Genomic DNA, 17,393 nt, shown 5'->3' on the forward strand with positions numbered 1-17,393 from the left:
TTCTCGCCAGGAATTGAAACTCCAGACTTCTTGCTCCAAAAGCATGAAAGCTAATAATTTGGCTACGTGGGAGTCTCGTGTAAAACTTATTTAGTTGAAATTTGAGATAAAACTCGCAAGGAGTCCCTCCTATGGAAGACTACAAACGTATAAATCAGAAGCAACATATCACAAATCAAGATTTGTAAAACTTAACAAACAAAGGAAGAATTAATGCACCAATAAAGATTTTTCTTTTTTATTTTCAATTTCCTCTCCTACCTACCTCTACAAATATATATGACCAACTAATATCACCAAACAAAGTAAATTAAAATTATGCGTTACAAAAGAAACAACTCATAGAAAAGTTCCAAAAATATATTTGCATATCCCACTTTATTTTTTACTTAAAGGTAAACTGCAAAGACTTGCAATATATTTTTCATATTTAGCTTAAGAGCACAGACATTGTAATTTATTTTTTGTTGATTATGCTAACTCCACATTTCGAAGCAGTCTGCTTCTACAACACCAAACTTAACATGTGTCCACAATTTTTTTAAAAAAAGAAGAAAGCCTTTTTAATTTTATTACAGTGAAAGTCTTTGTCTCGACTCATTTCATATGAATAGAAATTAAGAAGAAGGATCGGCATTCATAGGCATGTATACTTGAATTACCCTTCACAATTCTTAGAATTCTAACTTTAACACTACATTTCCCACGTGGAAAACACACAGCTCATTCACTCACCAATTCTCCAAACCTTTCAAAATCACTTCGTGAGCAAGTATGACTAAAAGTTGAGCTATAATGATATTTCCCTGCAAACTTTTCTTTTCTCTCTTACATGCAGTATTATTGAGGACAGGGAATAGAAATCCCCAATTTATCACTTACACATTAGAAACTTTCACTTGCTTCTGCTAACTTTCAAAAGCTTCAACATGCACGTCAACTGTACATTTTCAACAGACTTCAAACATTCTCATCTCATCTTGTAAGTCGATACCTTGTGAATTGAAGCAAATTTCACATTAGAGCATATGCACAGTTTGTTACTAATTAGATTTACTGATGGGATCAATAAAAATAGAAATGAATCAAGAGTAAATATGCATTGTCATACACACACACCATTTGCATCACAACAGAATATACTTAACACATTTTATCCAATAAGCTCTTTTATAATCAAGATATATAGAATTTCTTCATAAAAAGTCATCAGTTGTATAATAACTCCCATTATATTTGCCAACAATCCATCTTTCTTAGGTTATGTGTACGGACCTTTTTTTTTCATGGTAATCTTCTGTGCAATCTGGCAGCATGGTGACAAACTTATTATGGAAAAAATCAAATTCACCCAATAAACACACAATACACTCTGGAGTGACAATTATCAATAGCACTGGTAAATGAATCTTCACATTTGTTACCTCGCCTACAATGGCAACCCACCAAGCAAAAAATATTCCAGTGAGGTAATATCCAGTTTACTATTTATACAAAAGCCTGACATGGTAAACTTGTCCCAGGGACAAATTTCCACTCAACATGTTAAATAGTGTTACTAATATTAAAAATCATACCACCTCTTGTACAGTTTCTGCTTAGTATAATTTACAAAAATTAGGTACATGGCTTAACACGTGTGTTTGTGTGTGTATATATATAAATTCATTTATTTATAGAGCAGAAAAGTCATACTCAACACATAACATTCATATAAAGACATTTCAGAACTTACATGACAAAATTCCACTCAATATTTTTGAGACTTTGCTTGTAACAAAACAAAGTTAAATAATTGGCATACACTGTGGAATTATTCAGTATGAATACTTGTGAATTTTGTGTTGAAAAAACCTTAATATGAAACGATTACATAGAACTAGATTTTGGTATGTAATGTTACAAGCTTTCTTGCACACATTATGCTTTCACACTAGTTCATTGCAATTTTATAAATTTTTACTGCTAGTGACAGTTCTGTTGCGCAGATTCCTTTCCACCACTTGTAATAAGTTTTATTTCTCTAACACTAACACATCTTCAGCTCTGATCGTTCTGACTAAGAGCACCAAATTTATTTCCTAGGACAAGACTTGGAGCTCCAGACGTCTTAGCACTTTCTGCATACCTACTTGAATGTAATTTACTATTCTTTACTTCTTCAAACCCTCTGTCACTATCACTTTCACCATGGCGTCCTCTGCAAAATATAAACAATTTAAAACATGCCTGTATATCAATTAGTGTCAGACACTTAGAACACAATGTCAAAAAGGACTAGTTGGGAGAAATAATTGTTTAATATTTATTTGTCTGAATGTTCGTGACAGCAGGTCTTTATTATTAACATGCATGTAGTGAAACTAAGTATAGAGGCTATGCAGACCATAGGGAAGCAAATGCCAACGGAAAAAAAATAGTTCAAATTTTCACCACCTTGTGCATATGTGGGCTGAAGTAATGGCAACCAGAAGTTTAACATGCAAAACTTTATTTGCAGTTGATGTCAGTACAGCATGATCAATGGTCGCATGAAGCATTCCTGGGAAATGGTAGCAACATCATGTGTTACGCTGGCTTTCAGCTTTGGCCGAACCTCTGGAGATGACATGTTCATTCCCAAAGTTGGCACGATTCAGGTCATTCACTTGTCAATCAACATGCAAAGTCTAAACATCATCGTTCTTGCAGGCAGGAACCACATGCTGTGCAAGGAGTTAAGAGTAACGTGCACTCGCAATGGAATGTATGACAGACCTTGCAGTGTCAGCTCCTCAAAGAGGGCCCAGAATGAAATCAGCAGTGAATTCACACCATACAGTGATGTAATCTGAATGCAACAGCTGTCAGAACATTTCCAACTGGTGGCAAAAGTGTGAACTATTTTTTCTTCTCTCGTCAGCATTTGCTTCCCCATGGTCTACATAGCTTCTATACCTAGTTTCACTGCAATCCATTGCTTCGAATGGGTTCCAGAGGACTCTGAATAGGGGAACTTGAAGGGTCAGGGGAAAAAACTAGGCAAGTCAACTTTCTTCCAACTCCATAAAATTAAATTTTAATTGCAAAACGTTACTGAACATATACATGAAAAGGTAAAAAAAACATGATTTTACGAATGCTAGTGTTAAATGTATGAAACGGAAGAAAGCATGTTGTAAAGTTCAGCACATCATCTACATGGCAGCAAATAACATCACTATCTTGAATTGAATTACCTGATATTTCCCCTGACCTTTCAATTCTAACCACTTGGTACATACAGTAGTAAGTAAAAAAAGGATAGACAATGGATAATTGTCAATTAAGATTGCATGCTATTGGCTGATTTATCTATCTTTTCTGATCATCCTAATATTGTTGGAGGTGCATCTGTAAATATATTGGTTTGGTGAGTAGATGAATGAATATAATCTACTCTACATACTTATTCCATGTAGAAATATGATGTATAACTGAAAGGCAACAAAATTGATTATCGATTTGGAGTTGCACTCACTCCCTAACCATATCCTCCAGAAACTGGCAAATTCATTATATGAAATTACATTTTGGTGCCATGATGGTACACAAAAATCTCAAACATTTGACCATTAGAAATCTGCATCCTGGTAACCAATTCTCTGTTTTTGTGGTGGTTTGCCTGTCTGGCATTACAGAATCACAAAGAGTAAAATCTATGCACAACAATCAATATTATCACACAGTTTTTTGTAAATGAAAAAATAAACATATAAACAGTCAAAATTCAACTGTGCTATTCATTTCTTATCTGCATTTGAGTTTCACCCCTTCCCTCATGCTTTCCCACTTTCTCGGTTTCCACATATTGTTAAGTTTTATTCCTGAGTGAAGGAGTCCATTTTTCTTCTCAAATATTTACAGCAGAAATAGTCAATTTTCCATGATTTTGCTTATCTCGCAGGCTAATTCAGACATTGTAAACTGTTGTAAAAGTAAATAAACTCTAAATTTCGTGTGTAAGAATTTATTTTGCATCATTTTGTGAAAAGACATGCAAAATGTATACCTCGCATCTTTCAAAACCATGACAAATTAACATTACAGCATGCTCACAATTCATGTTTATTAAAAACAAAATATGCATGTATCTAAGTATGTAGTTACTTTATTGCATGTTGTAAGTAGCTTAAAATGAATAGGTTTGATTGGCTTAGTATTTTGGCACTTTGCTTCGTCTTTTTCATGTGAATTCTACATTCTATGGAAAAGATTGCTTCAGATAGCAATGAGCCTTTTGCAAAACAACTTTTCAAGACACAATTGTTCTGAAATTAATATTACCTCCATCTTCAATACAAATTAGTTTCTACAAATTTCAAACTTAATGCAAAAATCATTTTTGATATTCGAAACTTAATCCCCACACTCCAATAAGAGTTGTAAAAAAAATTGTTAACCAAGGAAGGCTTAACCTACCTTCTTCCCCATGCTCCAGTTGGCTCCGATGATGTTGCTGCAGACAATGATGGAAAGTAAACTTCACTGTTAATATCTGGAGCAGTTTTTGTTTTTAAACGGGAACCTAAAAATTAAAAATTAATGATAATATTGAATCACTTACTCTCCCCCTCACATGCACACACACAAAGGAAAATTGAGAATTGGTTTGCATTAATTTTGTACTCTCAACAACATATAAAATATTATTTAACATTCTTTTAACAAGACTAACCCCATATGCTAATGAAATTATAGGTGATTATCAATGTGGATTTAAACGTAACAGATCAACTACAGATCAAAATGTCCCATCAGCTATTCATTGATTTCAAAAAAGCATATGATTCTGTCAGAGATAAATTATATAATATATTAGTAGAGTTTGGAATACCTAAGAAGCTTGTTAGTATGATAAAAATATGCACCAGTGAAACAAAGTAAAATTCGTGTGGGTATTAATATGTTTGACAAATTTACAATTCATGATGGGTTAAAACAAGGAGATGCATTATCTCCATTGCTCTTTAATTTTGCCTTAGAATATGCTGTTAGGAAGGTAAAAGAAAGTAAAGAAGGACTAAAATTAAATGGTGTGACTCAGTTGTTAGCATATGCAGATGATTTAGACTTACTGGGGGATGATGTGAATACAATTAAGAATAATGCTAAAATATTTTTCAAAACTGCTAAAGAGAGAGGTTTGGAAGTTAACAAAGAGAAAACTAAATATATGCTTACAGGTCGAAACCAAGTGTTAGGTAATAATCAAAATCTAATTATTGATAACAACTCGTTTGAACCAGTTTCCAAATTCAAATACTTAGGACTAATATTAACAAATGAAAATTATATTAAAGAGGAAATAAAAAGTAGGCTTAATTCAGGAAATGCATGTTACTTCTCTCTTCATAAACTTTTGTCTTCTCGTTTAATATCTAAGAAACTAAAAGTTAAAATATACAAAACAGTAATTTTGCCTGTAGTATTATATGGATGTGAAACTTGGTCCCTTACATTGAAAGAGGAACATAAATTGAGAGTATTTGAAAAGAAGATCCTTAGGAAAATCTTTGGACCTAAAATGGATGAGGAGACAGGTGAGTGGAGAAGGTTACATAATTTAGAACTACATAATTTGTATTCTTGTCCAGATATTATTAGAATAATTAAATCAAGCAGGCTTAGGTGGGCAGGCCATGTAGCATGAATGGGAGAAGAAAGAGGAGTTTACAGGATTCTTGTTGGGAAACCTGATGGTAAGAGACCTGTAGGAAGGCCAAGATGAAGATGGGGGGACAACGTTGAGATAGACCTAAAGGAAATCGGTAGGGATGGAAAAGAGCATATAGATCTTGCTCAGGATAGAGACAGATGGAAGGCCTGTGTTGCTGCAGCCACGAACCTTCGGGTTTAAGAAGGCTAGAGAGTTAGTTAATTTTGTACAATTAATGGACCTATGTACCTTATCTTGGGCAAAACTGGGTGGTCTTCATTAAACAGCTTCAGAGAATGAACACAAACTGAATAATAATCTACTTCGTATGGCTACGTTTTTTGTGCTTGTGTTCCAGAGGCACAGCTGGCTGGTATGGGGCAAGAATAGATTTTGGCACCCCTCTTGCACTGAGAATCGCACACACACTCACATATATATATCAAAGATCCAAGAAAACATACAAATTTTATGTCAACTTTTCTATCATATTTATAAGCATAACTTTTAAGATATCAAAATGACAACCTATCAGATAAAGATAATCCACAAATTGAAATTTGAACCACTGCACCAAAATAACATTTTTTTTTAAATTGTGCAAATGTACAATGAGAATGGATATTGGGATTAAATGGCAGGTAGTTTAATATTTAGTAATCTTCTACGTGAATACAAAAGGTCTGTCTGCTTTTACGTGCACTTTGTGCTGAAGTAGGTTAATTGGGACTGGACCTACAGTTTAAACTTTAATCTAAACTAGTGTGTAATATGCTTACAATTACAATACATACAAATTAACATTTAAAAATATTTGAAACTTCACAGATTTCAAGTATCCATAACAGGAAGGGTATTTGCATTTGTATCAGTAACAATTCAAAGCGCTATTTGTTCATCCCTAAATTAAATACACAAATAAATTATTTAAACACAACAAGGCAACACTAAATAAATATAATAATAACAGAGGCATTGTTCCTAAATTCATTGTATGCACTATTAATGCACCCTGGACAATTTGACTACCCTTAGAATTAAGTGAGAATCTGAGACTGACAATTGACTATGCTTAGAATTAAGTGAGAATCAGACCTTTGTGCACTAATATAGTAGTTTTTACAACTATTTCAGGAAAATACTAATTCACACTTGGCAAGCTTGAGAGCAGAATCAAGTGGAATTGTCAAAATGTTCCATTTTGCCAGTGCAATGTTGACTCAGGAAATACTCATTTGCGATCACTTTCATCCTGAACCCCCTATGATGGTAGTGTAACAAATAGAGGTGAAGCTTACTTTTCAATAGCAAAATAGAACAGATAAATAGTACACTTTTTCACACTGGTACCAATCTGAACTCACTGTTAAACTACATGGAATAATAGGAAACTTACTAGGAGTAGATGCAGCTTGGCTCTCACGCATATGAGGAGCAACATATGAACCTTTCGATTTTGCAGGAGGTGCTTCTACCTGAGTTTTCTCTTCTGCAAGTAATTAAAATATGTTAGTAAATACTTTAGAAAATTGTGAATAGTAAGGACAATATATGCAACAGTATTATATTAAAAATGGTATTGAATTCAACTTTGGATACTGAATGTCACACATGGTTACTGAAATTTTATTTACAATGTCTTTCATCATGTCTGGTTGTCCCCAAAATTAAGTACAAAAGTAGTGGGTATGTATTGATTTGATTTCTTGCTTTTGTGCCACTTTTGGCTAATTTGCGAAGATTGGGATGAGTGATGATATGATGAAATTGATGAATCGACACTCGCCAACATACATGCTCAGGCCGGAATTCGAACCTGGGGCACCTGGCATCGTAGAGCTGTGTGTTAACCACAGCACCACGGGGGCCGGCAGATCCTGAATGACAATCGAGATTTGAGATTAATTGATACGAGTATGGTGTGGGGTGAAGTTTGGAGTATTGCTACTTTCCATTCAAGTGTGAAAAAGAAGGATTTCCATTCAGACCGATCATGCAACCGTGGCAATACAAAAATTTTGGTTGTGCATTGTTTTTCATACTGCCTTTCACCACAAGAACTGCAAGTTGAGAACAAATAATTGGACAAGTTTATTTTTATTATTATTTCAATTTCCCTTTATTAAAGGGTGAGGTTCAACCTGCGACTGTTCTACCACCTAACCCAAATATAAACCCCTATATAAATAGGGAAACAATATTTTCTGAATTTGAAGCCCAAAAATCTATATCCCATCTTATGTCATGACAAATATCATAACTTTTATTTCAAGATATAGTTTCACATCACCACAGTGTACAGAATATGCTTAGCAACTTGCAACATAGTAGGCCATGTCTTAACTGTGAAACACCTAAAATATGGGAAAGTTTGTAAAGACATAGCAAAACAAATCAAAAGAGAATTATAAACAAACTGGAAACATAGAAAAAAATTACACTTGCTTGAAAGCAGAACATTTATGATGCTGTTAGTAAAATAATGGTGCAAGCATATGTACCTTGTAACTCAGTTTCTGCACGAGGTGGAGCATTCACAGATTTCCATGGACCAGCGGGAGCTTTTTTTGTTCTCCGAACGGGTTCCCCACTTTCTGTTACTTCTTGTTCATCATCATCATCATCATCATCTTCTTCCAATTTGCCTTCTTCTAGCTGTAGGTTCTGGATTTTCAGTCCACTATAATCCTTTTTTTCCTCTTCAAACTCTTTCCATTCATCTTCTTCTACCTGTCAACATGAAAATTATAAATTACACATCAGTTCCATTATTTTTCATGTAACACAGAAAGAAAATCAAAAGCATGCTCATATTCAAATTATTACATTTTTAATAGTTATCCATGCTGTATCACAAATTATTAAAAAGGTCCAATCAAAAATAAATGAGATGTCAGTTTGATAAATGAGAAATAATTTAGATAACCTTAAAAACTGAAATAATGACAAGTAAATCATTCCTCATTCACTTAAGTTGCAAACGTATCCAAGATTGGAGAGATTTCTTGTGTATAATATGCCAAGTTATATATAAGCAAACTTCTCAACATAAGGAATGACAGTTTATTGATTCTGTATTGTAAATTACATTGGAATGTCAAACCTACATCGGTCCATAGGCGTAGTTAGGTAGGAGCTAGGGGCACCAGCCATTAGGCCCCCTTTCCCACCAAATGCATGTGACATATGCATAAAATAATTAAGGAAATAGGAAGTGCACACAGAAATTAGATAATTCTCATGAAACTTTCATGTAGAGCAATTACTCTTGTGGTGTGGCAGTCGCAGATAAGGAAAGAATACAATGAAAGATGAAGTGCATGTGCCTTTTGTTTTGTTCCGAAACAAGATTTCAAAGAAAATATATCACCGTTATTTCTTTTGATCTTCCACCTTGAAGCACTAAGCAAACATTGTTACATTCAAACAACAGTGGTGTTGCAACCAGTGTTTACATAAATGTAGCCTTTCAACAATGAGTTCCTACAATTGTGTTTTTTTCCAACATAAAAAAGAAAAGCCATCATTGTAGAGACTTAAACAGAATAGCAGTTTTGACAGGGAAAAGGCGTCAGTTCACAGAAGTGAAGTGAATTTAGTTTCTGTGGATTTGTATTGCGTGGGGGACATTTGAAGATGTACGCCTAAATGCCACTCGCGACCTGATCAAGAAAGTGTGGGGCGTTACCCCCACACCCCCTATACGCCTTCATGGCATGGTGCTATGCACAGGGGAGCACTTTACTTTTTTTTTTTTACGCCTAAATGTCGCGATTTTGTACAAGCAATTCAATCGTGCGTAATTGTTTTATTAAGTGGTGATCACTACAGTTCATTGGCGAAAACACTCTTTTCCAAGTCTTTTGTGTGTATTGCACCACGTCACCAATATGAATGCAGTGCAGCTGAAAGTTGTGTTCAACTCTCCTGGTGACAGGGGAATCTTGTGGATCACTTCTAGGGATGCTGCTCTAGGAATCTCAGGTATCTCTTGGGAGTCTCAGGATACTTTCATTCTTCTAGAGTTTGTCGTTTCAAATAACCCACAGGAAGATTATCGTGGAAGGATACGTGCTTAGGCTGGTTATAACAGCAAGAAATCTTAATCATCTTTTGTAGATTGGAAATTATCAGAAAATGATTCTTTTATGTTGTGCTCATACTGTTTATGAAATTAAAGCACAGATAACAAAATGATCATTCCCTTTAATAGAGAATTTATTAATAGTAAAAGTCAGGCATTGAGCAAACAAGCTTAGACTATTGAATTTCTGAAATATATTTAAAGAATGCATACACAAAGTGATCATATAAAACCTGCTTCAAATGTCATAATCGGTTTTCTCTTGAAGTCCCTTGGCTAGGGACGATCCTCATTTAAAAGCGTAGTTTTTAGGATAATTAAATAATATTTCACCTATAGATATTAAGTTCCTACATCCGTCATGACATCATTTATTAGTGCATGTTTTCTTTTTATATTTTGTTTCATTCAGACCTTGTTTTCAGGCACAAATGATAATTCTTTTAATAAAAAAATGAATTTATCCTTAAGCCTACATAGAGCCCAAGCGCACCTTTCGCAGTAATTCAGTAACTTGCATTGTGAGGTTCTTAATTTCGTAATAGTTCCGTAATTCTTAGTCTCCATAATTCACTTCTTCAATAGACATTTCTTAAGATCCGAAAGCGTCATAATACTTACAGTGTTCCAGTTTAGTGCACTAAATCTCAAGAGTCCCATATGTATCTACATATAAAAATACACAGCATTTCGTTATGCTGCTGCTATTTTTTTTCCAAATATATATATATATATATATATATATATATATATATATATATATATATATATATATATACACACACACACACACACACTTCGCTGCTCATTAAATGTTGGCAAAACTTATATGTTGCTCTTCATTCTTATTTGGTTTCTGATTTAATCTGAATTAACGCAACTTAGAATGGCATTGGTTTCTGTCCGATTAGATATTAAGCTCAAGGGTGCCTACACAAGATGTTTGCTATCAACACCTGATTTAAATCAATTTACCTTGAACAAATAGAGAAGAAGCTACTGAGAAACTGAGAACTTCAAACCTAATCACTCCTGAGAACATAAACCACTTTAGCTGCATGCATCTCAGATACAGCATAGGCGTAGTTTTGCCCCTCTGCTTGGGAGGGCTAGCTGGGGTTAACTTTATTCATGGTTTTATCCATTACAAAAATCAGCAGGTGATACCCACATCATCTTATCCAAAAGAAATGGAATTGTTAAATGCTATAAATAGGCTACGCTATTACAGATTGTTGTAAATTTATTCAAGAACATATTTCTTCTTCAGAATGAAGAAGGTATAATTTTTATGTGATAATATTAATGGGTAATCCTTTGTTAATGGTACTGAGCAACTTATAATGCTGCAAGGCATTTAAAAGCACAACCTACATAGGTAATGGAATAGTAAAAATTTAAATATCCTTAATTTCTATACAACGAAACTTTGCATTTTTCTAATTGTACTACAACTGATAACCACTTGCGACTAGATTTGTGAAGAAAACTTCAAGATGAACTTAGTTGATTTACTATCTTAAGAATCTTATAAATTTACAAAGAGCTCCCCAGAATACTATTTAGTAGGCTGAAATTAGTTTCCATTCAATAAAACCTCAAATACAAATCATCTTTTTTACCAATATACAATGCATCCAAGTTTTTTCTCAAGGGGGGAGGGCAGCTGTACTTAAAGTGAAGGAAAGGTGGGGTGTTGCTTTTTCCCAGTTTAGAGAATTCTCGTATAGCATCCCCACCACTAGGATAATTTGCATAGGCACTTAATCTGCTGTCTTTCAACGCACGTTTTCATGCTACAAATTTAAAATTTCAATTGTCTTTTGAAATCTTTCCAGATATCTCCACCCCTTCTGCAGGCACCCTTGAGCTTAATATCTAATCGGACAGAAACCAATGCCATTCTAAGTTGGGTTAATTCAGATTAAATCAGAAACCAAATAAGAATGAAGAGCAACGTATATGTTTTGCCAACATTTAATGAGCAGCGAAGTATATATATATATTTGAAAGAGACTGAACTGGGATGTGGTGACGAGTGTAGTGAAGGGCAGAGTGACACATAAATAAATGTTAGTAAGGTGATATTAGGCTTCGGATAGTTATGCATTTTGCATGTAGCATATGCAAATTCATATTTTCAGTGTCTTCAGGATATATTGCATATGTTACCATTTTTTTCTTACAAATGCATATTCTGCTGTTTCTGTCTGAAAATTTGTAGTTTCCTTTCCATTGGAGCAATTCAGAAAGATGATTCAGTATGTGTTCGCGAAGAATTCTGGCTACAAGCTCCTAAAGGACATTTGCTCTATTCATGAAGGGAAACAAAATGTGGACAGTATTCCAAGTGAATTGAACGTTTCCGATTTGTTAAAATTACAACATGCTTCATTGATTGAGTTGCTTTATTTGACTTCGCTTTTTGTGCCACGTTTGGCTAATTTGTGAAGATGGGGATGAGTGATGATATGATGAAATTGATGAATGGACACTCACAAACATCCAAATTACAACATGCGCCTATTGTTTCTTGTGATGTGGAGTGTGTGTTTGCAGAATATAAAAGTATACTTGTGGATAACAAGCATAAGTTTAGTTTTGAGCATTTGAAACAATACGTAGTTGTTAAGATAGTAACCTTTCGTGCTGAGTAGAATGAGAGACAGCTGGTGAAATTCCACCTTCTGCTAATCGTGACGTTCAGTGAAGTCAGAAACAGTTAGTGGAGTTACGATAAAGATACAAAACCATATGTAAAATATGGTCAATTGTCAATAAGGTAAGCCAAACCATATAAACAGTGGAATTAATAAATGGTTACAAGCTATGGCTAAATTTCCTGTTTAATGTAAATTTCTAAAATTTTAAATGCATATTTTTATCATTTTTATCGAGCATTTTAAGAGCATATTTAAAGTTTTTTTAGTGCATAACTATCCGAAGCCTAGTGATAATATATATCATATATCATATATATATATATATATATATATATATATATATATATATATATATATATATATATATATATATATAGTGCTAAAGAAAAATTTTGGCAGTTTACCCAACCTACCTCCTCAAGAATTACATTGAAATTTGTATTAATCGTCAAAATAGGATGTACGTAATATACAATTAATTCCAGTGTGCCTAAATGCATTCTACTAAGGTTCCGATTTACTTCTACATTAATTCCCACTAGTCTCCTATACTAGCTGTCGGTTGTCAATGGAGAATATCTTGTTCATGGGAAGTGTGCATTCTTGTGTAAGGTAATTTTTGTTATTAAAATTTCAGTATCCGCCAAACGTATGAAATTCCTTTATTTTCTTCTTTTTCACAATGGTACTTACGTATTCTGCATTCCTAAGGATTCTTGAAGGTGCCATTTCGTTTTTTTCACACAAATAATATCATTTTTCGACATATCGAGTAATTCTTGTTTATTTGATTTCGCTTGCATTACATGCAATATGGCGAAGAAATCTTGACTAGGGCTCTTCATGATCAGTGGTTATGCAGTGTTGCAACCTTCATCGAAAAATACCTACTTTCGTGATATTTATTTTGTATTCTTTTCCAGGTTCGAAAACCCCACGAACCATGCACGGATAGCCCTACAAACCATGCACGGAAAGCCCCATGAACCATTCACGTATAGCCCCACGAAACATGCACGGCAAGGTTAAGTTAGGTTCTGTCAAGGCAAACAGTTAAAATTGTCATGTTCTTGGAAAACAACAGTGTGGTTGGAAACACTGACCGGGGGTTACATCATCAAACGCACGCAACATTTGATTCACGTAGTGGAAGGACATAGAGGCAACAGCTTTTGTGCACTGGAGAGACATTAATTTTCAAAAATACATGATTTACCGAAGAAATAAATTAACTGATGGGAAAAAACACTTCCACGACCTTTCAAAAGTGTACGGAAAGTAAGTTCGGTAAGTACTCTCTCCTGTAAAATTGAAGAAATACGTTTTGCGGATACGAAAATTTTATCTTTTTTTTTCGATTCCAAACAGTCCTCATTACTTTAAGGATCAAATTTCGTGCGACAATGAATTACAAAATTCTACGTTTATTAGTCTTTCTGTTAGAACTACAATCATAAAACAATCGGAACAGTGGTAAATGTGCGTTATATCGGAGAGACATTTCTTCATCTTTACAGAAGAAACTACTTATGCAAATGAGTTTCTGTAGCATTTTAAAAGTTCGTGGAGGTATTTTCTCACCGTAGAATGCTGCAGAACAAGAAATAAGCACTGTGCAAAGCGACAACATTATGACATTGTTTCCATTATGTACCTGCAGATGGCACGAGCATCGAAAGTCACACGGTCTCGCCAGTGTTTCCAAACTTGCCTTTTATTTTATGATAATTTTTTTTAACTATGCTTACCTAACCTAACCTTGCCGGAAATGGTTCCGGGGGCAATCGTGAATGTTTTTTGGGGCTATCTGTCAATGGTTTCTGATGACATAATGAACACGAAAGTAGGTATTTTTCAGTTAAGAAGGTTGAAACACTGCATGACCAGTCCAAATCGATAAAACACAAGCACAACGTGCGATGATCCACAGCTGTGTGCGCCATATTGTATGTTCCGCAACGGAAGAAAGGAACCAAAAGAAATGATCGTAATGTGAAAAATTGAAGTTATTTTCGTGTAAAAAGCATAATGGCACCTTCAACTATGTTCCGCAATACACAATTGGTAAGTACGAACCATCCGAAACACAAAATATCCGATTTTAATGTATCTCCGATATAACAGACATTTACTGGAACAGTTACCAAACTTCATATACCATGCAAAATATTTCACTTTCTCTAGGGGGTACAAAGGGTCAAGGGTACCAAAAATTTTTGGTAATTATGCATTATCGTATCGCACGAACACCTCTCGCTCCTTTATTTCGTTAATTTTAGCATTGATACTTACCTATTCTGCATTGCGGAAGATTCTTTGAGGTGAAGTTATGCCTTTTTCCATAAAATAGTGTCAACTTTTCGTATTACGAGTCATTTTTTGTCTTCCTTGTTCCACTTGGGTAACAGACAATATGGCGTGCACTCGTCATAGATCGTGTTTTCTCAATTTGGATTGTGTATGCAGTGTTTCAACCTTCTTAACCGAAATATACCTACTTTTGTGTTCATTATGTCATCACAAACCATTGACAAATAGCCCCAAAAAAACATTCACGATAGCCCCAAAAACCATTCACGATAGCCCCATGGACCATTTCCGGCAAGGTTAGGATAGGTAAGCGTAGTTAAAAAAAGGAAAAAAATATCTTTAAAAAAGGCACGTTTGGAAACACTGGCCAGACCGCGCGACTTTCGACGCTCGCGCCATCTGCAGGTACATAATGGAAACAACGGCATAATGTTGTCCCTTTACAGAAAATGCAAGTTCCTTAAATAAAAAGTTATTATTTCTTGTTCTGCAGCATTATATGATAAAGTTTTCAGTTTCTGCGAAAGAAAATACCTCTAAGAACTTCGACAATGGTACAGAAACTGATTTCAGAAAGTAGTTTCTCCTGTAAATTTCAAGAAATCCGTTTGGGCGATATCGCATATTTACCAAATTTTTATGATGTTTAGGAATAGTTATATGTAGGACTAAAATAAAGTGAAAATTAAAAAAAAAAAACTTACTAGATACAGCGCGACCGAGCATGTTATTTTTTCACGTGCGACCGACGAAGGATTAAGCAATGGTAGAAAGAGGACACTGATAGAAGTTGTGCCCTGCATACTAAATTCATCAAACCTTTGTCCATCGATTAGATCAATAATAGAGTACAACGGTCATGCTGCGATACTTCAAGCATATTTTACAATGGACCTTGTGGATTGTGCTGCGGAAAAACATATAGATCAGTAGATAAATTACCTTACACCTCTACTTTCAATATGGCGGTCTTTAGCTATTTAAGATTTCAAAAGGTATATACTTTTAAAGATACCTCCACTTGATGTACTGGCTCCTCTCCTTCCTGAAGAACATTTTGGGATGGTAAAGTAGTTTTTTCCTTTTCCTTCTTAGTTTTTTCCACTTTCTTCCCGGTTTCTTCCAACTTTCTGGCAATTTGGTCTGCTGTTAGAAATTTCTTTCCTTTAGCCTTCTTTTTATCTTTCTTCGCAAAAAAATCATCCAGATCTGCCATTGTTACGCTAAAATATACACAGCGCAACTGATGAATTAATACAGTAATATATTCAAGCCTTAATCAGCTTCCATACAATATCGACAAAATTAGTTTCAACACGATCTTCCACATGGGTACCACCATATCCCAAATGACACCAAAGCACTTCCGGTGACCTCTACTAAGAATTAAGCATCATGCAAGCTTACCCACATTGAATGCAAAGCATATATTAAGTAATTAAAGGTATTAATTTAAAACAAGAAATGAAAGTGTACAAGCGTTCAAACATTAATGCAGTCAGAAAGTTTCATCTTAAATTGCACTTAAGTAGTACCTCGTGATTACTTATCTTCAAAATTTCAACTTTATTGCAACCGCTAACTGGTAGAGCTCCTAGCACAGATTATGCTACTAGCAGCATAGAATGCTACTAGGATAAAGAAAGCGGTGATGAAATCATGAAATTATCATATTTCTTTCCTTTACTAATAAATAATCATGCTCTGATACTTTCATTAGATATATTTGAGATGCAAACATTTACTTCTTTAGTTGGAAAAATTTCCTATCTGATTCAAGCCATCAGAAAATCACAAAAATCTATAAAAAAAATCCCGAATTCGCGAGAAAGTTGGAATGTTTATGAAATTTACCAGCGTTCATCAAAAGTGGTGCACCACAACTGACGTCAATTTCGGTAAAATTCGGAAAGCTTCTTACTGAAACAACCTTGATATCGAATCCTGCATGTTGCAGCATGGTTGCAGCAGAAGATGTACGCATGTTTTGATGCATCGACATACTGGCCGTGTCCCAAAGGTGCAAGACCGTACTTGAAGCGAGCATCCTCCGAGTATAGTCTTGGAGTGCGGTCTTGAAGTCGTAGACTGGAAGTGAGGCTCTGTCCGAAAGGTACAAAGTACAAACTTGTACGGTCTTGTGCGGAAGTGACGTCACCTAGTACAGTTCGAAAGCGCCAAGAACAGAAGCGTACAAGTGCACAGGTCGCATTGCAGATGGTTGGTGAGGTCACGTGGTTTCCGCACACGTTGTTCATTTGTTCAAAATCACGGAGGTAGAAAGCCGCGACACAGGTAGATAGATATACGTTATGGGCCAGCAAGTTGTTGGTTATAGTTCTTCTAATGTGTGGAAATGTATGTGTACGAACATTTGAAAATGCTATGTGATTTAAAACGCGAGAAAAACAACGAGTACTCAGTTTTATCTACTGATCGTTTTTGGCGCTGCAGTCGAAGTGCAATTCGAAAGACGTATTCGCGATTAAAATTATTTGATATGCCATCTGGAGAGATTTTCAGGAACCACTCCACGTAGGACACTTCGCTGCGCTTCGCCATGTTGAAGCCGTTCAAAGCATGGGGAACATGTGAAAAAGTAGTGTCTACTGTTCAGTTTTTTGCTCTAAATCGTTTTGTGGTTCAGGACAAGTGAAAA

General features: G+C 34.9%; 1 protein-coding gene across 2 annotated transcripts; it reads right to left on the reverse strand.

Annotated features, from left to right (window-relative positions):
- Positions 1-224: 224 nt before the first annotated feature.
- On the reverse strand, positions 225-16,111 carry LOC145999605 (protein CDV3 homolog). 2 transcript variants are annotated; one of them, XM_083136670.1, is made up of 5 exons: positions 15,738-16,111; positions 8,179-8,407; positions 7,074-7,166; positions 4,441-4,546; positions 225-2,200 (listed from the first exon to the last, which is right to left on the reverse strand). In XM_083136670.1, the coding sequence occupies exons 1-5, from the start codon at positions 15,948-15,950 to the stop codon at positions 2,041-2,043; spliced, it is 801 nt and encodes a 266-aa protein (XP_082992796.1). In that variant the 5' UTR covers positions 15,951-16,111; the 3' UTR covers positions 225-2,040. The 2 variants fall into 2 exon arrangements, with proteins under 2 accessions (XP_082992796.1, XP_082992805.1); XM_083136679.1 differs by having other exon boundaries at positions 15,750-16,110.
- Positions 16,112-17,393: the final 1,282 nt, after the last annotated feature.

The sequence above is a fragment of the Lepisma saccharinum genome, chromosome 1 (genome assembly GCF_977018435.1).
Source record: "Lepisma saccharinum chromosome 1, izLepSacc3.1, whole genome shotgun sequence".
Taxonomy (NCBI): Eukaryota; Metazoa; Arthropoda; class Insecta; order Zygentoma; family Lepismatidae; genus Lepisma; species Lepisma saccharinum.